The sequence below is a fragment of the Wasmannia auropunctata genome, unplaced genomic scaffold (genome assembly GCF_000956235.1).
Source record: "Wasmannia auropunctata unplaced genomic scaffold, wasmannia.A_1.0 LD334508.1, whole genome shotgun sequence".
In the NCBI taxonomy this organism is placed as follows: Eukaryota; Metazoa; Arthropoda; class Insecta; order Hymenoptera; family Formicidae; genus Wasmannia; species Wasmannia auropunctata.
In genome coordinates, this window is record NW_012028382.1 from 764,522 (window position 1) to 791,150 (window position 26,629).

The following is a 26,629-nucleotide window of genomic DNA, read 5'->3' on the forward strand; positions in this document are numbered from 1 at the left end:
GGGGGGGTTGGAAGACGAGAGGACAACTAATTGCCACGGGGATTAAAGCGCGAATCGTGAGTCACCGAGACGGACGTTGGGCGTGTTGGTCATGCGGGTTTACGGCGACTCCGTATAATAATTTGCAACGAGCAAATTATATATTCCCGGCGTGGAAGTGATTTATCGAAATCACTCGGTCGTCTTCAGAGAGGGAGGTCGCACCGGACATGGCGACACGGGGGCAGGCGACTCTAATCGCCGTGGTACTCTTTACACGGCCGTATAACCGTCCATCCATAAAAGTTAATGTTTTGTATATAAGGGCTCGGTATTGAATTCGATTCCGCGAAGTTCGCGCGCGCAATTAGCGTTTGAGGGTTTTCCACCGCTCGGTACCGCCGAGACCGTATCGAGCGGTTAACGATCACCGGTCAGCGCGCTCCCCTGGGATCAAGGTTCGCGGCAGCCCGCAGCGAAATCGTCCATTAATTAACGAACCACGACCTTGCTGTTTGGTGGGATGGACGGAAGCCACGGAAAGTCTTCGCCTTAACGACGTTCCGAGATATCGGTTTATTACGCGCGTAATCATAAGAGACGCAGACGGGCCCCGTGAGGGGGACGAACGGAGCGCGGCGAAGAGCCGAGCAAGAGATAGGTAGATAGATAGACAGATAGATATATAGATAGATAGAAGAAAGAGAAAAGGAACGCGGGGGGAAAGGGGGGGGAAGAAAGGAGTAGTATCTCGAGTTGTGCCGACGGGTTATGCATACGGAATCGTTTAATCGGCCATAGTGCGTCGTTCGTGAAGCGCATCGACTGACTTTATAATTTTACGACGTTCCTAGACCGCACCGCTCCTTCCTCCCCCACTGCCCTCGAGCATCGAGCTTTTTTCACTGCCAACCGACTGGCTGTTCTCCCTTGCGTATGTGTGATGCGTGTGTGTGTGTGTGTGCGCGCGCGAGCGCGTCTTCACTTCCCGTTTTACGACGTTATACTACCGGCGTAATATCCCTCTGGGTATTCCACATCCTAATCGGATGTGTAATAAAGGTCGCGGTAATTAACGCCAGGATGAAATTAGTCGGTTGGTAGCCGAGATCGCGAAGCGAGACTTGTATACGGTCTAAAGGAAAAGAAAAGAGAAAGAGAGAGAGAGAGAGAGGCTGAACAAGAGACCCAAGAGAGAGAAGGAAACGGAGAAAAAGGTCAGAAGGGAAGGAAACGACGACAGTGACAGAGGGTAAAAGAAAGAAGGGAAGCCGTATGTAAAAAAAAAGCAAACGACAGGACGTGTGCACTCACCCAGCTGTAGTAACGACGCCAGTCAGGTTGTCGACCCTGAAGAGCCAGCTAGTCTCCTCGGCGATGGCGTACGTGATCTTCCCGTTTACACCTTGGTCCGAGTCGATCGCCTTCACGGTTATCACACTCGAGTCCGGCGGGATGTCCTCCGAGACAGTCGTCACATACTTCGTGGGATAGTAATTCGCCGGATAGTTCGACCGCACGAAAACTGGAACGTTGTCGTTGATGTCCAACACGATCACGGTGAGGTTGCAGTACTCTTGCCTGCTCGGCCTTCCCCTGTCCTCGGCCGAAATCGTCAACACGTACTTAGACACGTGCTCACGATCCAAACTTGACATCGACAACACCCCGGTGATCGGATCTAACGCAAATTTGGCGCCTATGTTGCCGCCTGGAATTAAAAAAAATGTAAAGATTAAGCCTCGAATTTTATTTACACGATTTTTCATACGCCGCGTCTGACGGGACCACTCACCTTCGATAGTGTAGAAGATCTCGCCATTCTTGCCATCGTCAGGATCGGTCGCAGCTACGGTGTGGATCACAGAAGTTTCCTGGTTTTCCGGCACGGCGAGAGTGTAGCAGGAGCCCGGCCGAAATTCCGGACTGTTATCGTTTTCGTCCATCACTACAACTTCCAGAGTCGTGATGTCCAAAAGTTTGCTGGACCTCGCCAAGATGGAAACTGAGTAATGCGCGACCTCCTCGCGGTCCAGAGGACCCCGAAGAGTGACTTGACCATTGGGCGCTATGGCGAACTTGTTCGAAGCTATGCCGTTCAGGATGATGAAAGTGACGTTACCTATACGCGAAGCGAAACAAAAAGTTCGTCATATAGATGCGTCCGCGTATGTTTTATGAATTAAAAAATAATAATTATAACAATAATCAATTTATTTCCAAACGAATAAATAAATTGTCATCCTTTTCGCGGATTCAGCGGCTTCGCGTGATTTTCCGGTTCGAGCGCGGCGACCACGTCGGTGACTTTAATGCTTTCGATTTTCGAATTCCAGCGCGCTTAGCTCCATGCTCGTCGAATTTTTAGCGGACTTAGAACAAAGCGACGCGGTTTAGCGTGCGTGTCGCGCCGCGGCCATCCTTCGTCGTGTTTCCAGTAAGTAAGCGACGTGTCGTGTGCGTGCGTGCTTACGTGCGTGCGTGCATGCGTGCGTGCGTGCACACGCGAAATCGCGCGCGTTGGTGTGGAGGCCGACGATTTGCCTATGCGTACCGCGGCAGGCCGGCGGCACGATGATATACGCGGCCATTGTTTCGCCTCGTCCTCGCTCTAATCCCCCTGCTGCCTTCCTGGCGTTCTACGCTCACTCCCGCATTTCGCAACTACCTCCCCTCTACGCATTGCTGAGCCGCCGCGTCGGGACCCCGAGGGACTGGCACCTTCGGCGCATCCGTGAGACGCGCTAATGCGCTCGTCCGGCGTCGCGATAGATAAGCGGCGAACCGGAGATACCGTCTGACTTCGTAGCGGGGCTGGTTTATCGTGCTTCAACTGTTCGTCAGACTGAAATAGGCTGGATCGAGTGCAAGTATGCGGATCTAGCGCGGAGAAATGAGGCGCGAAATGCATATAGTGACCATCGCACGCACGAAGATACGTGTGTGTAAGCACATCCAGGAAACGTGATCGTTTATCAAATTCTCGTAATTGACATTTTGCTTATTACCGATTTTCTTGCATAAAATCTCATTAGACGTTGATGCGAATATACGCGAGGCTCAATTACACGGATGGACAATTTTCAGCAATATCGCCTTCGAGAAGCGCGTCTTTTTCTCCTGAACGCTGGACTCCTCGCCGGACCGCTGATATAATGCCGACGGACTCGTCCGGTCCATACACTCGCGAGACTCCCGCGACGATAATTAGCAGCATCGCCAGATCGCTAATTCCGCGCATCACACGGAAGATACGCCAACGTTTGTCGTAAAGAACGCGAACGAGCTCGCTCGAAAGCACGTTATCGCATTTTCCGAGGTAGAAGGATCTTAAGACGCATTTCGGTGAAAATGACGATTTTACGGAACGAACAAATCTTGGAATTTTTTCGGCCGGCGCAGACCACGACTTGCCTTTTCCAGCCAAGGCGTGCGCGCGAGAAGAAGTTGCAAACGAACAGAGCCGGCCGCAGCGGGGTACTCTGAGCGGAACGGCATTGTCGACGACCCCGAGGGAGTCCGAGCCGCGCGAGTCATTTCGCTGAATTTACTGTAATGCTCGACACCGGCCGGATTCGAGGCAATTATTCCAGGTATTTTCATAGCAGGGCTTTCCTATTAGCTGCGGCGAGCGTATAGTCGCGATTATGCGGCACCGTGTGCGTGTAGTGTGTAGGTGGCGGCGAACTCCAATGCGTACTGTCTATGCCGAAGGCTCGCTCGAAAAGAAAGAAAGGTGAAATCGCGATCGTCAGAATGCGAGTGAGACGCCCGAGAGAAGTACGAGAGATAGCGAACTGTAATTTCAACCGCGATCGCCCTACACACCGTTAAATTGACAGTCCCGTTTGCACCGACGGAAACTTTACGCACCATCGAAACAATAAGGACGGAGTGCCTAAGGGTATCCTCCGTTTTTGGTCCTCCCGCGCGTCCTTGTTACGCCTTGGGAATCGACAAGCATCGCGTTGCTTGTTTTGTTTTTCACGATTATTGTACGCCGTGAATACGTCGTTTTTTTCGTCGGTTCGCTCGAAATTATAAATTGAAAATTCACTTGATCTGGCTCGATGATGTTATTAAACTTTATATTCAGTTGTCAAAATGAACGAATTTGATAAACTTTAGTCTAACTGAGCACGATGAAGATATATGTAATTATACGCAATAAAATCTTTAGTCTTACCTTGACCAATTGCTGATCCTGCAACGTTCATCACATGCGATCCGACGTGGAGGTTTTCGGAAATCTTGGCGATCGGATTAGGCAACAACAGCCGAGGAGGTCCGCTCGCCTGCGCCGCCACCGGAATCACATTCAGCTTCATCACGGCCTTGCGGAATGGCGATCCGTGATCGTTGGCCGTAATCTCGAGATTCAACGGCTTTGTGAGGGGCTTCGCGAGGCTTACGATGCCCGAGTCGTAGCCCACAATGATCCGTGAATCTTCGTTGCCCGAGGTTATCACATAAGATACCCGACCGTTGTCGTCATCGTCCTTGTCCACGGCAACGACTCTTACCAGGCTAGTACCTGATGAGATTTAGAAAATAAGAATTTGATTAATCGTGTTATGATTCTATAATACACGCAGCTGACGAGATATGAAACTTACCGGTCGGAAGATTCGACGCGACGTTTATCTTGTTAAATTCAGGCGCGACGAAGACGGGATCGTTGTCATTGTCATCGATAACGACGATTCTCGCGGTGACCGTGGAAGCTAACTGCTCCCCCGGTAATGCCCGGTCCGATGCTTTCAGGATCAGAATGTGTTCCTCTGTCTCCTCCCTATCCAATTGCTTGGCCAACGTCAAAGCGCCGGTCAAAGAGTCCACGGCGAAGCAACCTTTCGACGGGAACTCGGATACGAGACCGTATCTAAGTTCGCCATTCAGGCCGCTGTCCAGATCGCTGGCCGTCAGATTGTAAATGGTCGAGCCAATCGCTGCTGCTTCGGACACCTTAACAGTTATCGGATCATCCGGCCAACTCGGCGGATTGTCGTTGGCATCCTCTATGATGATTTTCACGGAAACGGCGATGCTCTGAGGATTCCCGAGCGAGGTGGTGTCTAATGCACGGATCTCCAGGTGATATTCGCTGACGTTCTCGCGATCGAGCGAGTGGGCAACTACCAGCTGGCCCGAGCTGCGATCGACGTCGAAAGCTGGAAACTCGCTGATCGGCGTCAACGAGTCCAAGGTGAAAGCCACGCGACCCGTAGGACCCGCTCCCGAAACTAATCCCACCGCGTGCCCGATACTTGCATCCTCGCGCACCTGAATGCGTCGAGTATATATTATTAAATCCATTCCACTTTATTTCTTCTGTGTTATTAAAAATATTCTCTTTCCTGGCGATAATTTATGTATCGATTGAAACTGAGGGAATATCACATAACAAAGCCAGAATATGTACTTATATTTAGATTTATTATTTATGAGTATTAATTAATAAGAAAGTTAAATGTTAAGTTATTATAGGACATACATCTTTCAAAGAATTAAATGAAAAAAAATTAAATGTTAAATTCAACGATTAATAACAACGCGCGAAGATCGTAAGATTGCGATAAAATTTCAATCTCCCATAGAATTTTCTACAGAATTTCTAACGTGGCATAAATTGTTGCGAAGCTATCCGCGGGAGACGCATGTAACAACGGCGGCGAGACGGCCGTCGGAGAGATGTTAGCGCGATCATAAATGTTCTAATGAATAATTGCAAGAGAGGCAACTATGGGAGATCCACGGCGTCCAGCGAAGCCAGAAACAAATCTGATGGGGGGGAAAATGAATCCTACCGGGTGGCGAGGTCAATAGTACTCACGTTAAAGGTAAGACTGCTGCTGGTGAAGGTCGGCCGGATATCCGCGAGCGCCAGAACTTCGACTCGCAACACGCGCTCGCTGTGTCGCGGCGGATGTCCGGCGTCGGTCGCCCTTACGGACACCCGGTACACGTTGCGCTCCTCGTGATCGAGCACGACCTTGGTCCTGATCATCCCGGTGATCGGGTCGATGGTGAAGACATTGTAGCCGTCCGAGTCTCGATCTGCAGCGGAAAACGAAGTCAGGTTGTGCGAGTAGAAATATTCTCGCCGTGAGATAGACGGGCAAAATTAATCGTCTGGACGATTATTCCTGCTGTTGCGAACTTGAACGCGGGAGAGTTGCAGTGCGGCATAGAAAAACTCTCTGATATCTGTGCCGTTGACTCTGAGGAGAGCCGTGTACGCGAAATAGGCGCCGCGCATAGAGCTTGCGGAATGAAATGCACTGACATGGACGGGGTACATCGTTGCGCGCTCCTCGACAATATTACAGAATATCCCGCGATGCGATGTTAAGATTTAATCTCGCGATCAAGATTCTTTTCTCGCCGTCCAGTACGCGCGATCGTGAAAATCCGATTCCGATCGTAACCAGCGCGCGCTCGCGCGCTCGCGTCCGGTAACGATTCCTCATAGGCGGCCGGGCACATTTCGCTAGGCGGATAACACGCCCGGCAAAAACGGGCCGCGACTGCTTTTAAGACCGTGCATAATTGTTTCTGTAATTGCTGCTGGGTTATTAAAGTCTCAAAAAGCTCTAGCTCCGCCGCGGGAGAGTCGAGGGCCGGGTAAGAAAAAAAAAAAACCCAAGTCCGCCATCTAATCTCCGGCATGTAAGTACCCTCTCGCTATTTCTCTATTATTCCTGCAGACTCTCCGCGGCTCACGAGCCCGGGCGCCCTCGTAACGAAGCCGCGCAATTATTGGCCGCGTACACACACAGGACTAATTGTAATTTATATATTTTCTTACCGGGATAATCATGTCCGTGCGCGGTTTCCTTAATTAGACGAGCGGCGCGCAACCGATTGGTCGCACACACAGCGACGAACGGGGTAATCGAGAATGAAACGGCCTTACCATCGCGAGATTAAGACATCCGTGGGGTAAATTAAAGCGGCGTTAAACTCGACGGTTGCAAACCGTCCCCTTACCTTTCGGGATGCTGTACGTCACCGAGGCGTTTTCACCGAGATCCGTGTCCAGCGCCCGCACTCTGGCGACCTCCGTGCCCGGTGGCTGCTCCTCCCTGACGCTGACCACGTCCCCCTGCGGATCGACGATCTCGGGCGAGTTGTCGTTGATGTCCAGAACCGTGACCTTCAGAGGCACTCTGGCGGCTCTCGACGGTGTCCCTTGATCCCGCGCCTCCAGTACCAGTTCGTGGATGCTTTTCGCTTCACGGTCGAGCGGCTCGCGCGTGGTGATCTCGCCTGACGAGCGAAGGGGGGAAAGAGAAACAATTAATTTTCATTGCGCTTCTACGAGCGACGCGACGAGCGTCGGGCTTAGCCGGCGGTATAGATAGCGAATTATTAACGATCTATTAGCAATTCCCCGCAGCGCTGCGGGTAGCGTCTATTAGTGGATGCCGGGGAATATATTTATGGGCGCGCGACAAAAAGCTTCCGTACCGGTCTGTCTTGATATTAGATGATGCTTAAAGGTTGTGGGCCTGATGGATCTTACGTACCGATTCTCTCAAGCACTCGTGCGACCAATGGAGAGATCGCGCAAGGCACATGAGAGAGCGTATTCGTTCGTATAAAATCGAATATGGCCGGTCGACGTCTCTTGTCGATCGCGCGGACGTCTAGACCGACCTTATCAATTTCCCTCGTCGAGAACGGTTAATTGGATAATCGTTCGTATACGCATAAGAACCATCTGTGCAGCGGTCGTTCGTACTCCTCGATACATCGGGAGTTTCATTTTTCGTTTCCGCTTTCGCTCTCTCTCTCTCTCTTTTCTTCCCTCTCTCTCCTCGCATATAATAATCGTACTAGGGGCGTACGTAGTCGCGTGTAACGAGGTCTACCATAATTACGTACGTATCGCAGGGAGTAGTCAGAGTCGAGGAGAGGAGGACGAAGGTACAAATAAGAAAATCGAGGATGAGGCGAAGGAGAGGGCGCGGAAAGAGCACGGCGCGGGGGTAAAAGAGGGGAAAGGTGGAGTAAAAGCGCAGAAGGAACTCGGTCTCCCTACTTTGATGCACGGTCGGCGTATTAATGGATAATTAAGCGAGCGACTATAGCCGAGAAGCAGAACTATTCCAGGATCTGGGAAAAGGATCGGGATAATAATTCGTTCCCGAGACGACGACCTCTGTAAGATGTTCGCGCCGACGCCGGGCCCTCGGTCTGGCCTGGGGTGCCACCATGCTGAATTCTCGACGTACCTAATCGAGAACCATCGGCGACCCGTCCCGGCGTTCGCCACCGACGCGGTGGCTGGACGACGCCGCCGTCCTCCGTCGTCGACAAGACAAACGATCGACGGAGGACATGCAAACGCGCCGGCCGGCCCGGCGATATCGTCCGCGCGTTAGGGGATACACCATCGCGCAACAATAAGAAGTATATCGTGGGACGCGTGCTAATGCGTTTCTCGTGTTAGCCGTGGGACCGCGCGACCGATCTCACCGTCATTCTCGTAAGGGGAACGTGACTTTTTGTCTTCGCGTGCCTCTTTCAATATTTGGAAATCCATCGCCGCGATCGGATGTACGAGCCCGAGGATCGCGTCCCGTGACGAACGGACGGACGGACGGCACGGCGTCGGTTTCTCGAAAATCAAACAGTCGTTCGACGAATGGATGAACGGTAGGAAACCTGACGCGAGGAATCCCAGACCGGGATTAGATCGAAGTTCTGCATCGTGAAACCTGCTCGACGGCTTTGCAGCCCCGCGCGCGCGTTGCTAAGTCGCGGACTAGCTGAGCAACCTTATCTTTAATTTCATCACCGACGCAAAACCACATACCAAATTATCGACGCGTAGGAAAGCCGCGGGGAAAACGCGGCTAAACATGCTCGCCGCTGAAAAATAAATCGCTAAGTAATCCGAGATCCGATCGAGATATTTTTATATCACGTGCTTAATTATAATATAAATCGACCGTAATCGTCATTCATCACGACGCGGCGCACACCGGATGGACACGTACGACGTATTAAATCGATCTCAGATTATCGAACGGATCTTTTCCTTTTCGCAGATCTCTCTCGCGCAAAGTCAACGCGCTGTAAAGATGACCGCTACAAGGTAGCACTGTACAAGTATTATCGCATGCCTGAAGCGAGCGTGTCCGTGCTCGCGCACAGTACACAGGCCACGTGGCGCAGATGGCACGTGGCCGCGCTGCAACAGGTATCCGATCGATACGCAAGTCGGTCGCGGTAAGGTCACGGAAATTCCTGAGATCGCAATAATCGCTCGTATCGATCGCGTTAGCTTGAAGAAATCGTACGGGACGTGCGAGAGTGTCAGCATTGGAAGAGAGGCGCAAGACGACGGAACGCGACTTCGACATTTCCGACGAACGTCTTCAACGCCCGTGCAGGGAAAGGGGGGGGGGGAGGGAGGAGGATATCGGACTGCTAACGGCCCCTGATCACACCCGGTACATATTAGGAACCGGTCGAGTCGCACTGACAATCGAATATTCCCTTACTCTTCTCGTCGCGTATCATCGCGGACAAGGGCGTGCCATTCCATAAATCACCGCCGGTCGATCTCTCCCGACATTGTAAGCCAACACGCGAGGGGCCGCCTTAATTGGATGAATGGAGAAAAGGGCGCCATTAAGCGAGTGTTACGGGGGCGACCTACGCGGAAGGAGCGGAGGTTCTCCGCGCCGCGCTCGAGGGTTTTCTCAATGGGCGATCTCTCGCGGTTAGAGCCGATCGAAGGACAATGGCCGGGCGAAATTTCAACTCACTCCGCCGCAGGTCCGTTGACCGGACAATGTGTAGTCGCGCTGCATGCAGTGCGGGGATTAATATAGAAGTACTCGTACGACAAGACAGCTGATACTTCCGGCAGCGCGATCGCCCCCCCCCCTTCCTCCCACCCCTCCCCCACCCCCTCATCGCCGTCGTTATCCCTCATCTTTTTTTCTGCCTCTCGGATCCTCTCCGCGACCGCGCGGTCGGGATGACTCGAGAAGTCCCACCTCTGCAAACAGGCAGCGGATACGAAACGAAGAAAGAAAGAGGGAGAGAGAGAGACCCGGGCCTCTCGGGCCCGAGAGCGTGTACACAAATACTCCCGTGTCGCATGCCAATCAAACTGCGCGCATTGCACACGCGGTGCACGCCGCTATACGTGTGCGCGTATTTCGCGGCGTGTGACGGGCCCCGGGCCCCGTTCCTGATGATTCGTTACACGCCGGCCAGGCGAAAGCGCCACTCTTACCGGATTATATTTTAATACCCACGAAGCGTACACACTGCTGCAACCTAAAATGAGCTATACGGAGATCCCACAAAAAAAAAAGAAACGATCCTCGTGTCGTTCTTGTTACTACAGCCTGGTAATTTGGTAAATCGCCATTGAGCGACATCGCGAGCTTAAACCTCGGCGGTCGTATTTGTAAAATGTTCGATTTATTTAACGATCGCATTACAACGTATAGTTTAAAGTGATGAAACGTTATCAAAGAATTTCGAAATAGTCTGGGGGAGAAAGAGAGAAAGAGAGAGGGAAGCTGAATAATGTTACCTGGGAATACCAGGAACTCTTTCATCGATTACGAAATCGTTCGACAATGGCGCGGCCATAAAGGGCCGTTGGGTTGACGTAAGAGCAACGCGTAAATTACACGCGCCGACGGCTGGGGGCCATTTAGTATTTAATACTCTCTCTTTTTCCCGCCCGTGAGCGTCTCTTTTCTTCCGTCTCTCGCGCTTAAATCGATCTTTCGTTGAACGTAACGTCTATTCCTCTCCTATCGTATCTGCTGTGAAAGGAACGCGAAGGGACAAGGGAGAGTGGAACATATCACACCGGCGATTCAGACTCGGAGAATTAATAAGAAGCTAGCGAAGGCGCGTTCAATTTTTATTTAACAGGCCAAGAACCTGTCTTAGACAGGAAGTAACCGCGGGCTGCCGCACTTGGCAGCGAGCGAGGACGCGAGGAGAGTTGCGATAGAAGTCAACGGCGGAACGTAGACGAGAAAGAGACCGCGAGACACGGAGATATCGGCTAGGCGTCAGACCGATGTATGAGAATACCTGGCGGAAATAAAAGACTTCGCGGTAGACGCGGAGTACAATTACGCTTGCGATAGCGCTTCGAGACGAAGGGCAGGGAATATAATTTAGAGAACCGAAATGCGGTAAAAAGTTAAAGTTCGATAGGATTTCAACGAAGATTGTATTATCGATCACGGCGCGGAGAGTTCGCTTCCGCTACGCGGCGACGCATTCCTGCGACCGCGTTGAAATATGCGCAAGCGTCGCGAGTATGACAATAATGCGAGGCAAAAAGCGTCACGACGAAGGAAGAAATTCCAAACGTACAACCAAAATGTTAATCGCTGCGAATCGATCACTGTCACCCGCGAGAAGCACCGAGAAGGGTCCACCGAATCAGGAAGTTTCTCCTTGTAGTACATCTCTTATTCACGGTTGTCGAGTAGCGCGGCACCGGTAACTCCGGTGTGAATTTAACTTGTCCGAGAACGAGCCGGTCTCGGAGCGGAGAGAATAATGCGATTCTTGCCGGGTCCGTTCAACGAATTCTCGAATTACACGTTCGCAAGCAACTCGAGAACACCGCGGGCCGAAACTCGGCGTACCCGTGGAAACGATTCGCCAATATTTTTCTCCGCGAGTTTTTTTCAAGCTGCGTGGGCATCTCCGGCTCACGGTCCTCGAAGCCCCGGACCCGGGCCGGCTTTTGCAAACACTCGAGCATCGTTACGACGAGAACTACTACATATACGACGTTTTTGACCGTGGCGTTTGACGGCGACGCAAACGAAGTGCAAACGGAAAACGAGGGGAATGAAAAACAGGAAAATAAGATGTTGAGATAGCCTCTTACCCGTGTCGAGATCGATGGCGAAGCTGCTGTTGACTTGGACCACCGTGTATCTGAGAAGCGAATTCTTGCCGATATCGAGATCGATGGCGCTCACGGTGCCCACCAGAGTGCCCGACGGTAGATTCTCAAGCAGCTCGAATTCGTAGAAGTCCTTCTCGAATCGCGGATCGTTGTCGTTGTCGTCCAGGACTGTCACCAGCACGGAGGCGCTCGCGGTCGCCGCGGGCGATCCGTTGTCGACCGCGAGAACCGTCAAGATGTGCCGATCGAGCGTCTCGCGGTCCAAACTTTGCGCCAGGTAGATCCAGCCGGTGTTGGGGCTGATGCGAAAAGCGGTGGAGCCCTGAAGACGATAGCTCAGCCTCGCGTTGTTTCCCGTGTCCAGATCCACCGCTGTCACCTGAAGAATCTGCAAATGACAAAGAATTCACGATGACCAATGTAACCTGGTTTTGCGGTCATTAAATTGCACGCGAGTGCGACGACGACTTTATTACGTTTAATACAACAATTCGAAAACACGAAGGCATGCGCGATGGAATGTTAAAGTCCCAGACGAACAGAACTACGATGAAAATCGTGAAACAAGAACAATCGCATCATTCACAGACAGCTCTCGCGATCTCGCGAGAGCGAGAAAGAATAAGAAAAGGGAAGGGAAAAAGAGAGGCGGCGCGGCGTCCGGACCAGTCGATCCGGTCGTTCCGTATTAATTAAAACGTACCCAAGTACCGCGAACCCTAAACACGTTCGGACCAGACGATGTTTTCCAGCGCGGGAGGATGGTGAATTGCGAAGGTCGAGGAAAAAGAAGAGCAAGAAAAAGCGCACGGATCGGGAGTGTATAAGGTCGTGTCTCGCATGAACCCGCGGTTTACGAATGATGGATGACGGTATAAGACGGAGGGAAAGAGGCGGGAGAGTGGAGGAGGATGAGAGAGACGCCGCGCGACCGGGTTGTCTTCGCGGCGGATCGGGAGGGGGTGGGACGCAGGTTATCATTAGATGAGGAACCTGACGTGGGAGCAGGCCGTAATGTGTCTAACTGTACGTTATTAGTTCACGGTGGGTGAAGGGTTACGCTCACTCTGCCAGATTACTCCTTCGCTCTTCAACTACTTCCTCCCCGCCGCGTATCTATCTCGCCTTCTCGCTCAGAGATCTTTCTGTCTCATTCCACCTCTAACGTCTACACTAGTGGCTGAGATATTGTCCGGATACCACCGGACAGCTCACAGATCTGTTTGCCGATAGATACCACCGATATATATATCTAACCGGGTATACTAGGAGGAAAATAGAACGGGAGATCGAGTGATGAGGGAAGAAGGAAGAGGAAGAGAAAGGGGACGAGATGACCGAAAAAGAGAAAGAGAGAATGGAGCGCGAACTGTCGCGAACGTCTAGCTCCACTCTGTCGTATCCGTCTGTACGTTGTATTAAAAATGCGACGTCGTTTAACGGGCGTATCTCGTGGCGGGAATCTCACTGCCATTCGTCATCGGTATATCCTCGCATTCAGGATTACGTTCGCTCCGTATACCGCGGGGCTACCATCGCCGACGACGAAGCGTAGGACCTATCAGCCGCGCGCCAACGACTACTCGCTTCTCGCGAGTTTCGCGGCTAATGACTCTCTTTCTCCTCGAGACGCGGTCCCCTCGTCACAAAACCTCGCCGTCGACCCATGCTCGCTCTTATTTCGATTTTTTGCCGGATAATGACTGATATGTGTAGATAATTATAGGGGGAGAGTTGCACGTCGCCATCGGCGATCTTCGCGGATGGACCCGGCGTATCTCCGAGGCTCGCACAAGCATCGGATTCACTGTGGGCGTTCTCCCGACGACAAAGATCGAGGATTCGCGCAGGTTCGAGTAAAATGCAAAAATTCTAATTTTTCAAACGCAATCGAAATTCTGTTAATTTTGATATAAGCTATACGTAACGTGATAGATCTTTCCCCGTTGGAAACTTTCTCGCGAAATGATCGACCGTGCGGCACGGCGCGGCGTTCCCGCGGGCCTATCGACTGTTACCTATCAATCCTAGGGCCGCTCTCTCGTGGAACTCGCGGCTGCTCGCAATCGGTATCAACCGCGGCAACATGCCGCGTCTAGATATCAGATTATCGGGCATTCCCTATCCATCTCCCGGCCCCGAACTGGTTCGTCGAGCAACCACGGCTAATCTCGTCTGCAGCGTGATGCAACGTCCGGTTAATTCCGTTCCTAACCGGCGCGGGGTTAATTCTCTCTTTGCCTACAAGGTGAACTTCGCGAGTCAACGTCTTCTTCTCCCTTCTCTTTCGAGAGAGAAGCTACCCGGAAGGGGAGTAGACTGGTAGCCGTGGCGTACGCCTCGCGATACGAGAGGGGGCAAAGGGTTCACCAGGCGCGTTCTTCCTGGTTGTCCCGGATAAAATTACGCATCCCAGAGACGGGAGAGAAGTACGTTTCGACGCACAGGAGCAAAAAAGAATCCGGCCGAGGAAAAAAAGGGAACGATCGCTTCGCGTCGCGAAGAGATACCGATGAAGAGCGGAAGAAAGGCCGAACAGAGAGGTTGTTAACTTCTACTGCCACTACCATCCGATCCAGAAATTCTACCTCTTTCTTTCTCTCTTTCTACCCCTCACTCTCTCTCTCTCTCTCTCCTTCGCGCTTCCTTTTTCGAAGAACCCTACCGCATCCTCTCGACAAACAAATGCTCGCGTGACGGGCGTGTAATGAAGATTTTTCTCACCTGGGAATCGAGCCTGGCGCCTTCGGGAACCTCCACGTGATACTCGTTCCTCTCGAACACTGGGGGGTTGTCATTCACGTCCTGCACCTCGACGCTCAGGCTGAGGTTAGACGAGAGCCCGGCGCCGTCCAGGGCACTTATCAGGAGGCCGTGCCTCTGCTGGGTCTCGTAATCCAATCGCCTCGTCAAATAGAGCTCGCCGCTGCGCACATCTATCCCGAACAGGTTGTTGCTGTTCTGACCGAGAAAGTAGCGTATCGGCAGCAACGGCGTGATGTCGGGATCGGTAGCGTGCGCCACGTACAGAGGCACGTGAAGAGGATGCGATTCCGGCACCGAGATGCGGACGGTGTTCGTGCCAAATGACGGCGCGTTGTCGTTCACGTCCTCCACGATCACTTCCAGCTGTAAGAAAAAGCATGGACGGATGTCGCGTAAGCGCTGCGACTGACTCGGCGACGCGGTTTTTCACGGCACGCAAACGGTACTCTCGTGTGCCTCGATCGTTAACGCGAAACTGGTAAACGACAAACTAAACTCCACGTTTTTCAAAACACACGATGCTAATTCACTAACGAGCACGCGCGCGTCGTTCACTGAATATTAATATAATAATATCGGTGGGAAACGCAAAAAGTCGTAGCGCGGACTTTTCGCACGCTTCGGGATTATTATATGTGTGCATTCACGGTAAATATATTGAGAACACGGATAAACGGCTATGATTACGGTGAGTTAATACCGAGATACGATGATTATCTGGACGCGCAATTTACCTGGCAATATCCAACGGGGCCGCCATTACGTGCCTCGACGCTGAGAACGTATTTGTCACGTGATTCCCGATCGAGCGGCTGTCGAATCTTCAGCATCCCCGTGTTGGGATCCAGCGAGAGATCAGCTTCCTCACTTGCCAGATAAAACCTGCTTGGTCGTTCGCCTGCAAATGCAGAATACATAATTTAAATAATGTATACAGATATACATGCATCAGATATAAATAAAGAAGGGGGGAAAAATAGCTTTAAACGAGGGAAGAGAAACACATATTGCGTTAATTTATTCATAATAAGTCTCGTCGTCCACCTCGTTCAGCGGGGACTAATTAAAACAGTTATATCAGAATAATCTCGATAAATTATGACGCGGGTATCAAAAAGTAGTTGAGTTTCCGGTTGCATTTGCATGGAAATTTGCATTATCGCAATTTAGTTTTCATAATGGCTTCTGGTTCACCAACAAACGTTGAGTTGATCGACGTGAGTTACTATTAAATCACGATACTTACGTCGCGACCGCGGCTAAACCGGGAGATCGATAGCTATAGTTAAAGTCAGTTTACCGTCTGTCGTTCCCATGCAAAGTTCTAACGAAGTTGTCAAATTGATTTGCTTTTGCTTACATCAAAATGATCTTCAACGAGCAAAACGACGCGCGCATCGATCAGAAAAATATTCCGGCGTGCGGCGTCACTTTAAAGATCTCTCGCGCGGAAACGAGATACTCTAGTAGCTCTGAACGTCGACTGAAGAACGTTGACTGCTCGACTTCGCTGGCGACGTCAGTCACAGTTGCTTCGCGTCACGATTTAACTCGTAAAAATTAGAAACAGAATCGAAATTTGCCTGCACACATGTTCTTTATTATTTCTACTTGTGCAAAACGTATAATAAAAAAAAAGAGATAAATTTATTTCTCCATTAAAACTACGGCGGCACAGGGTCCGCCGTAAAAGCGGGCTAGTCAAGGTGCGCCGCTAAGTAGATCCTTCGGGCGAGAGCTGTCGCGCGTCGCTGAGATCTCATTCGTCACGGTTACGATCGGGGAGCGTTGCGCTCGAAGGATCGTGATCTGATCGGCGGCACGATCTCACGGTAGATCTTCGGCGATGGACGTACCACGGACGGGCGAGGTGGCCCGCGGTCCGCGTTTGTACCGACGATACCGAGGTATATAGGTATCGAGATTCGTTCGACGTATGTACGGCGCGAACAAGCGGGGCACGTGTGTTCTCCGTAACACGCACGTGATCGAGCGCGAGCGAGCATCGACGGATGAATGATGGCGATTTATCGATTCCACGACATCGACCTCGTTCGACCTCCTCGCGCGAGCCGGCCGGTTCCGCTGCCTCGGAATCAATTAATAGCCAAATTGGCCGGTCATTACCGCTGGCAGATGCAATTCCGTGATGAACGATTCAAGCGAGCGCGGTCGGCCGCGCGTTTTCTCAGCGTAACGATGACCGCCGTTGGCAATCCACACGCTCACATTTTCCTGAGAATCATAAGAATGCTAAGTTCGCGGGAAAATAAAAAAAAGTCAGAATTATCGTAGTATTTCAAGCCCTCTCGAGTGATAGCCGACGATCCGTTTAGATCTAACGCGTCGCGCCAGGACGTGTCACCGATCCGCCGCTTGATAGATGATGCCGTATAATTGAACAGTTTATTTCAGTGAGATCCCCCTCTCAAAATCATTAGTTTGTCAGTAATATCGAGTCAAAGGCGGATCGTTAACGCACGTCGTTTCGACGTAAAAAGGATCTTAATCAAATTGATGAAAAAGCGTCCCCTGTTCGGTTTACTTTTCGCAATCGGCAATTAATCGTTTTATTAATGATGTACGAAATCCGGTTCAACGGCAATTCATTACGAGCCTTTCCTGCGTTATCCGACGTCGCGCCGCGAAAACACGACGCGAGACCACATCCAATTACAGACGTATCCCCGCGCCGTACACGCACGCGGCAGGTAAGGCACGCACCAGCACGCGTATACGCGATAATTGCTCCCCGATCGATCCGACGCGCGCGATGAGTCTGGACCGAAACGGGAACTGCGGCTACTCGGATCTGGGATGTGTGCCCTTCCTAGATAGCGTTTCGACAAATCCGCCGGCGGGATCTGCCGCGACGAGATTGCGACTGCCCGTCTCGGCTTGATCTCGCGCGATCAAGTTTTTCTGTCGCGATGCAACAGGAAAAACCAGGTAGACGGTAGAACGTTATCGTCTCGGCGAGTCGATTCGAGAAGAGAGAGACGGCTGTCCATTCCATTTCCACGGTTCGTGACGTCCGCGTTGTCGACGACGATGTCTGTGTCGCCGGTGACATCGGGTGACATCGACCGTTCGGCCAGTGCCTTAAAGATGGTACTCGATCGCGTACGCGGACGGCATAATTTATAGACCGCTATTTATTCTCGATTCAACTCACTCGTCCTTCCCCTCCCCCCTTCCCTCGTTTCCTCCTTTCGCATAGAAGCGTTATAGAGGTATAGAATTTATCGTAAAATAATTTTGTCTGAGCGCATTAGATTATAGTCTGTCGCATAGCAATTTTCCGACTTATACACCTCCTACTCCGATTTCTCCGTAAACGTTGTAATATCCGCGATGTCGCGCGGCGATGGACGAACGGCGACGGGAAATCGGAAAGTCGCGCGGTCAACTTCCCGCACGACGACGCGCCGCGGCGACTTCCCGTCTTCTAACCTAATTTATATTTATCTGCTCACCGCTTTTCGCGCCTCGGAATTAGAAACGGAGAACGCGCTCGCGCTTTAGAGCGATTACCACCTCGTATCGTGGCATATACGTGAATGCACCTGCAAACGTGCTGTTGAAATCGAATCGAAGATAGATATACCCGCCAAGTGGTATCTCTATAATAGCGACGCCGACGGCCGTCGCGTCGTTTCGCCGATCGTAAGTACGCGCGACTTTGATCGAGTGAATCTCGTGATGTACGTGTCTACGATATGAGTAAACCGTTCGCCACCGACGTGCGAACGATGAATCCACTCCGTTGCGCGCGATTGACAAATCGATTGAAAAAAAAAAACGCGAACGTGGTCGATCATGATTATACTCACTAATTGAAGTCGCATCGCGACGCTGCCCGACCGCCCGACGCGGCGACGCTCCGCCTTCTGCTCGCGACAGTCGCGACAGTCGCGTCTGCTGCATGCAACTTCACGCCGGTATCGCGCAGCTATTAACGCGATCATTAGGGTCGCGGTTAATTTTCATCGTGCCACTTCGTAAATTATACACAGCTCCGCGATGCAACCGGAATGCAGAACAATGAAGGAAATTCCACGACATTTAGAGGGAATAACTGTTTCTTCAACAACGCTTATAGATTCGAATGTGTCACGCGTGTGTCACATTTTAAACTTACGATTTAAATGTAATTTGACTATTATACCCACCGAGACATTACTAAAGACGGTCGACCGAAGGTAAATTTTCGTGACTGTCAAGTGGACCCGCGGGTAATTGAAGAACGGTAATTGACATTACCAACGCTTCTGGCTGTACTGAGGATAACAAACACATCGTTCCGCGTGACCAAATCACTATTTTATTATCGACAGTGAAAATTATTTTTCCATTTTTGCAATGTTTTCACAACTGTACGTATATACACGTGTACGCAAACGTTGTGAAAATAAAAAAAAAAAAAATACGTGTATCCATATTGCAAACGTTGCGAAAATTGAAAAATAATATGTAAACTTTTTCACTGTCGACTACACTCGTCGGTGCAGTTATTACTTTGAGATTAACAACGCGGGAATCGTCCGATCGAGATATTCGCGTAACAAGAGGCCAGGTATTGGCGATTCGTTCGTAAGGAATGGAATGTCCAGTGAATTATTAATTTCACGTTACGTTGAATGTTTTGCAGTGTAAAGTTTGTGTAACGAAGCCGGCTGGGACTCTGGGAGGGGCGCGGGGGGTGTACGCGACCTTGTGGCGCTTGTGTCGCGTAGCGCCCGTACGCAAGGTCGCGCCGGTATTGTCATTCGCGCGGCGAGCCTCGAGGTGATGAGCAGCGACGCGAGGGACGTCCCATGTATTATTCTTCTCTATTCACTTCTCAAGACGTTCCTTACGAATAGCAATTATTGGTAATTATTATCGACTCGCGTGATTGATCTTTCCGCGACTTCGTATCAATATACAGTACGAAATAATTCTCTCGACGTCGAGCGTCTCGTTGCAAATCCTGTCGAAGCCATGGCGTCGATTCGCCGATCGGCGACAAATTTCTCTCGTATAGAAATCCGACGGAAGTACGTCTCGTTTCAGTCGCGTCATTCGTTACAAAGAACGAGCAGTCCGCAGGATTCACGCGCGTCCGAAGTATATATCGCGCGCGATGTTAAATTTCAGTTGGCTGCGCGGTACCGAGTGAAATTGCCGCGGTCGCGAGACCCTCGCGCGACTCGTCGCCGCGTCGGGCGGTCGGCCAGCGTCGCGCGATGCGACTTTAATTATAGTGTAGTATAGTCATGATTAACCGCACGTATTGTGGTATATTTTTCAACCGCGCGTAGCGGAGATTCGCATGTCGATAGCGAACGCCGCGAACGGTTTACTCATTATAAACATGTGTATCACGAGATTTGAAAGTCGCGTATGAGCGGTCAGCGAAGCGACGCGCGACGCCACGAACGATCGTACCGATCGGTCGCTCGGAGATACTGCTTCGCTGCAAGTATCTATCTTCGATTCGATCTTAATCAGCATGTTTATAGGTATTCACATACGCCATACGATATATACGAGATGGTAATCGCTCTAAAGGGCGAGCACATTCTTCATTTTTAATCCGAGGTGCGCAAAAAGCGGACAGAGGTATTAGGTTAGAGTTGATTTTCGAACAGGAAGTCGCCGCGGCGCGTCGTGCGTAAAGTTGACCGCGCGACTTTTTGATTTCCCGTCGCTGCTCGTCACGCCGCGGATATTGTATAACGTTGATGATATGAGTTATGTTTTCACGTTGTTCTTTCGTCTCGATGTAATAAAGTTGGCGCCGTGTGCGATTAACGTCGGGAGTGCCGTGCACAACTTGTCGGGCGACCGTCGTCCTTTACTAATTAGTGCTCGCGCGCGATCGCAATTACCCGTGTGTGTATTGTGCGAGTGAGGCGAGAGATGAGGAGCGGACCTAGGAGGCGTCAGGCGACAGCGGGGCAACCACAAGGTAAATTATCTATCTGGATTTAATAGATTTGAATTTTTTGTAGAGATAAATAAGGAGAACTTCTTGTACTTGTGAATATAAATTTCTATGTTTGCGGCAGGAAGTTGCTTGTCACAAAATTATATAATTATATAATTATTTTGTTACATATCTATCTGAGAAACAAATAACAAATTAAGATGCATTCGATAATTATTTTATGACATATATATTAATTATTTCTGGCGTTATTCGCGTGAATTATTTGCTACAATTCGGACGTATCTGTATTTTCCAGATGGACATTACAACGTAACTGCGCTGCATCTCCGCTGCTGCGCGTCATACCGGCTGTGAGTATGTTGAATTGTTTTTCACTTCCCGAAAGTTAATCCTTTCGTTATCCGAGCTCGTACATGTTTAATTGTTAAAAATGAAAAGATCAAGAATGACGATGTCACGCGACAGTACGGAAAGCGTATATATCCGCATATACACGCGCGAATAACGGCACAAACGCTTCGGTGCCCATAGCACTTTGGGGAATGTTTCATACTTCGTTCGAGAATTGCAATAAAATTATCACGAAAATCTGATTCGCGACGAAGTCTCTTAAAATTCTCAACGCTGAATAATTTCGCGTTACACATAATTTACACATCGGGACATTGACACAATCCTCATCATCCTCAGCTCGTTTCGTAATATCCGAAAGATTGTCCGATCAGACACCCGGCATGTACGCGCGAGTATATACGCACTCGCACGCGGGCAGGACACGCGTATGCGTGTCCGACGGGTACCGCATACTTCGTGCTTCGGATCGGCTCATTCGGTAAAATGTATGTGCGAAGGGATCGAAACACCGCGGCTCTTGCGTGAACGTATATATACGCGCGCGCGGCGCGCGTGTAATTACGCGAATGCGTTGGTACCGCGAGACTGGTCTGGAAGACGTACGCGTTTTATATCCACCGCGATACCTCTACCCATCAGCATTCGGTACCCGTGTTATTAAACGTCCGCGTGATCTTTTTCCACGGGCCCTCTCCGCCGCGAGAGGTGGGTCCGCCGATCCTGTACTACTCCCCGTATATAATTACGATTTACTCCGCATCCCGATACGCCGAGATACCGCTCCGAGTATCCTGCCCGTGCAAAAGGATTTCGACGCGCGACTTCGGTAGGGTATGACACGCCGGACAAATCTGTGTCCCTTTCCCGCCGTATAAGCCGCCGTGGCGAGAAAGCTAGCCATTAAGATACGCATATTTGGCAATAAATCTTGAGGTATAATAAAATCAAAGCCCGCAAATCGCGCGTTCTTCCTATACGAATACAAATTTGTAATACTTAAGTAACGCAGTTCAGATTTTTACCTTGCCCCAAAAAATCGCAAAGAATCATTCAACCGATTTAAATATTACAGTTAATTATAATTAGTGTATTAGAATCTTTAGAACATACAGATAAAATTCAATTCTGATAAACTGCCAAAAAGTTAAATTTGATGTGTATTAAAACTTTATTGCGCGAAACTTAAATAGTACGTTTATCCAGATAAATTTTTGATTGTATTTTATGGTTTTGTTGCATTCACAAATTTTCTGCAACATTTCGTTAAATTGACGAGAGTGTAAATAAAAAAAATATTGCAATGTATACATAAATTTCCGCGGTGTTTTCGTCGCATAGAGTCGTTATTTCTATTTAGAATAATCCTCGTGCAAGGTGCACGTGTAGCACATTCACGTTTTTCTCCCACCGGTGCCGGTTGTTCGCGAGGGCTTCGTCACCCCAGTTACACACGCGTCCCCCCGGGGTGCCCACGTGGGTGTAACGAAGACAAATCGCTCGCGTATTTGATTAATTCGCGGAGATCGCCGGTCCAGCGCTGGATTCTCCCGGCCTCCTCCTCGTATCCTTCGTCCTCCGGCATCGTGGATCGAATCGAGAGCGAGTTTTTGCCGGCGATGCCGGGGCAGGGAAGAAACCCGTAACGCACTCATTACTGATTCTCGCCCTTATGCGTCCTCCGCACGGGAATGGCACGGCTAAAACGAGACGTTGGATTTCTATACGAGAAGTATATCTCTCTCAGCGGCCGGCAAATCGACGCCACGGATTCGACAAATTTTGAAATGGGACGCGAGACATCGAGAAAATCGTAATGTCTGAATATAGGGACGCGCGAGGAGAAATCAAGGCGTTGCGCTATGAGTGGACGTTATTGCGAGTTTCCTTTCCTTTTTGCATCGACAAGTAGTCGCGAATGGCGAAGGTAGCGGTCAATGTTTACCGATCAGCATATCCTGTGCTTTCACGGCATGCGTGTTGGCGCGATCATGCCGGCGTGCGTGAACATGCGCGATGCGCTCGCGATACCACTTGCATACTGAGTTCCACCGAGTATTGACAGTGCAAAACAGTCGGGATGATCCCGCCTACACAGTTCCCTCTCTTATTCAATTCTAAACACAATGCGCGAATAAATGTGTACAACTTTTTTTCGAAATTTTCTCTAAATTTTTCCCTTCCTCGCCTGGTCCCCGCGAATTTTTCTTCCCTTTGCCTTTCGTGCCAGTCTCTTTTGCTCGGTCCCTCCTGCGTTCTCTCCTTTCATCTCGCTCTATTCCACTTCACGGTCCTCCCCTTCCAATCGCACAAATGGAATTCATTTCTAGTTCCTTGACTCTCGTTCCCCACTCATCTCCGTGTCCCCCGTCTCTCTTTCTCTCTCTCTCTCTCTTTCGCTCTGTCCCTGTTCCGCGGCTGCTGATCCTGTCCTGTTTTCATCTGGGTCGTTCTCACATGCACGACGTACCGCGGCGACGACGATGATGATGACGAACACGAAGATCGAGGTTGCTCATGCAATCGCGGTAGCAGGTACTATTTATTTCCCTTCGATAATGCACCCGAGGCTATACATTTACCACTGCGATACGTATATACGTGTATGCGTGTGTGCCGTGTGGGCGCGCACCAGCCATGAGAGATCGAAGCGAAGCTTCTAATTGGTGCCGGGAGGATATATTGAAATGAAGTCGTCGTGTCGCGCAGGGAAATATCCCGTTGGCGCGGCGAAACGAACGCAACGATGATGCCTTGCGAGTGTTATAATAGAAATTCGCATCCCCGCGACGTGCGGCCTCGCCGTTGTGATTTTCAATACGCGGCGGGAGCATAAATCGTGCGAATGCGAAAACGTTAATTGTCTAAACGTGGAAAGAAAAACGAAGGGCGCGAGAGTGATCTTCCGTTAGGTTGACCGACAGTTACTCGTGCACGAAACAGTTCATAAATCATCCCCGATGATTATTTCTTTAAATAAAGTGCGCGTCTGCTGCCCGTGGCTGCTGCTGCTGCTGCTGCTGCTGCTGCACGTGGTTGGCGTTTCTAACGTGATCGCAGAAACGCGATGCTGACTAATTATCCTTCTTCATTACCTGTCTCATTCGTAGGCATACCCGCAATTTATGTACACACAGGCAGAAACGCGTGTCTTCACGGAGTGATCTAATGTAGGGAACAAATTGCTCGTCATTAAACGGCACCAGTTTTTCGTTATTACCCCGCCGCTGTCTCTTTCGCGACGCGATGCGTATATATGTATATATACACCGTAAATTTCCAACGAAGGGATCCTTTTCTCTCGTCCGTCCGGCCTCGCTCCCGCGCGGCGATCAGGGGCGCGTAAAAAGACGTCCCGATGTCACGGTCGTCTGGTCCGCGAGCGACGTTTGACGCGTGTACGCAATTACGCGCTCCCTTGATTAATCGACGGGACGCATTCATGAATAACCGCGCGTCAAGCGCGCGCTCGCGAGGGCAGAGAAAACGCGAGCTTCTCGTCTAGTGGCCGCGGCGTCTATAGTGGCGTGCAAGGTGCAATCTCGTTTGACTGAAGGTCCACGGCGCGACGAGGTCGTCGTAACTGTCGCGGCTCAGCGAGTCAAGGGGGAGAGGTGATTATTCACTTTGGTGTGTACGGCCAACACGATAATTCGCATTGCGACCGAATGGCTAAACGCGTGCGCGCGTGTCGCGCAAGAAGCAGCGTCGAGTAAAAAGTGATTGCGATCGGTGGCAGAGAGTCGTTATATTGAAATCAAGACGTCTGCCCGCGCGGACTTCCAATCACGGACGCCAAACTGGACGTTCCGGATTATCCCTCTCCCTATATGTATGTAATGGAGTTTTTCTGCGCCCAGCGTATCACACCGCGTGGATCGGACTCGCGTTTAGACGGCTCTTGATGAGATCTCCCGCGTCGCTTCTTGCGGGATTTAATAACGCGCTATTAACGTTTTTCCCGTAGAAATTTTTCAGTTGCTTCCGCTGCTCTAGCTGACTGATAACTATTAACGATAACGCGTACACGGGATGTTTCGCAAGCCTTATGAATATTTTGCAAACATTAAGAGGTATATCCGACATGGCAGTGTGCATCAGAGAGAAGCTCGTCTTCCAGTTCCTCGCTTGTAGAATAACCTGAACGAGACCGGTAACAGTGATTAAATGTCCAAAGCCGCGTATATTATTGATTTTTAATCATTAATACACTGATTGCTACAGTAGTACACACAATTGACCGTATATACAGACTGCATTCGCTCTTGTACATTGCACACGATCGTGTTCGTGTCGCGGCAAGAAATCGTCAAGCGAGAGGGACGATTACTGTGTCTCTGCACGAATCGATTTAGAATTACTTCAGCATCTCTTCGAGATCTCAAGTTGTTTCCATTTCGGAGGAGAAACATCTTCTCTAGAACATTACTCCTCCCTCCTTCGTCTTTGTCGTGCGATGTGAACGCAATCCGCGTCAGGCCGAGCTATATTTATCGCGAAATACACGGCCGGTATTAATTACTTGCCACGCTCGGAAGCCGCACGCGAGAACGGCGAGGAGCCACGTTCATCCGCGTGATAAATCACAGATCGATGAACGGATCGTGGAAGGTCTCGCAGCACGAGATCCCTGCGTGCCTACGCGGTCCCGACACGACGCCGTGTAACTTGCGACCGAGTGGTTTCTCTTATTTTGCTAATTAGCTCGTAACGGATTCGTCCCGCTCGAGGTCGCTCGAGGAAGCCGGTCGGAGTCTCTCTCAAGGGCGGTGCCGCCCGCCGAACGACGATGCAAATGGCGAAAACGTTTACGATCGCCGAGAGGAGCTCGTAGTCGCCTTCGGTGGATACTTTGTCGCCTCGACACCTTCCGCGCTCTCTTCCGTATATCTCGACGACGAGATCCCGTGGCCATCCCGTGACCGTAACAGACCGAATTACGAGCTCCATTATATTCCCGTTCTAAATACGGGCACTAGCGTGGAACGCTCTTTCACCCAACATTGCCACCCAACGACGCGATAAAAACGCGCTATATAAATTCTTTTATTCTAATGTCGAAACATTAGGATAAATTTCAACATTTATTGTCGGTAGTGGAATTTCGAAAGGCGGAATACGAAAATTTGCCGAGATTCGAATGCCCTCGCAATCTCGGTATACTTTTATCAATTAAGTCTCCTCGGATAATCGTTGTGTCAACAAATCGCCGCTAGTTCTTTCATGACCGGTAACGACGAAGTGACAAAAAGGAGCGAGGGTAATCGCGATTTATTACGTATGTAAAGGGGCATCGCTTTTGCCGCGCGGCTTTTCGCGCGACTTCGGGCGCAATCGATTATTCCCGCGGAGAGCGTGGAATGTCCGGTGTCAGGCCGGGTCTTGGAATGAAAGGCCGACCGTTTGCATAAATCGGTGGATTTTTAATTGGACCGGTATAGGGTCCGCTTATGGCTGACGATCGAGATAGCGCGACCGCGCGAAAACGATCCGTCGAGTTCAGGCGCACCCGAACGAGAAATTGAGTATCTCGTTAATTAGGGAACGGCGCGTAATCAAATTTCGGAAATACGCTTAGAAATGCCGAGAGTTGCGGGGCAGCGTGGAACGGCCGTCGAATCGTTCGCCGCGAATATAATTATCGCTTGACTTGGCCTCCAATCTGAATGCATCTCCTGTCGGTATCG

At 50.5% G+C, this 26,629-nt stretch overlaps 1 protein-coding gene across 1 annotated transcript in view; it reads right to left on the reverse strand.

Moving 5' to 3' along the window:
- Nucleotides 1-26,629, reverse strand: part of LOC105458613 (protein dachsous) — a 67,732-nt gene that overhangs the window by 17,502 nt on the left and 23,601 nt on the right. Inside the window, exons 4-12 of the mRNA XM_011704080.1 lie at nt 15,391-15,554; nt 14,615-15,019; nt 11,870-12,278; nt 6,970-7,248; nt 5,813-6,036; nt 4,596-5,262; nt 4,166-4,513; nt 1,775-2,101; nt 1,294-1,690 (exon numbers count right to left, since the gene is read on the reverse strand). Coding sequence (XP_011702382.1) covers nt 1,294-1,690; nt 1,775-2,101; nt 4,166-4,513; nt 4,596-5,262; nt 5,813-6,036; nt 6,970-7,248; nt 11,870-12,278; nt 14,615-15,019; nt 15,391-15,554 — 3,220 coding nt within the window. The remainder of the gene's footprint in view (nt 1-1,293; nt 1,691-1,774; nt 2,102-4,165; nt 4,514-4,595; nt 5,263-5,812; nt 6,037-6,969; nt 7,249-11,869; nt 12,279-14,614; nt 15,020-15,390; nt 15,555-26,629) is intronic.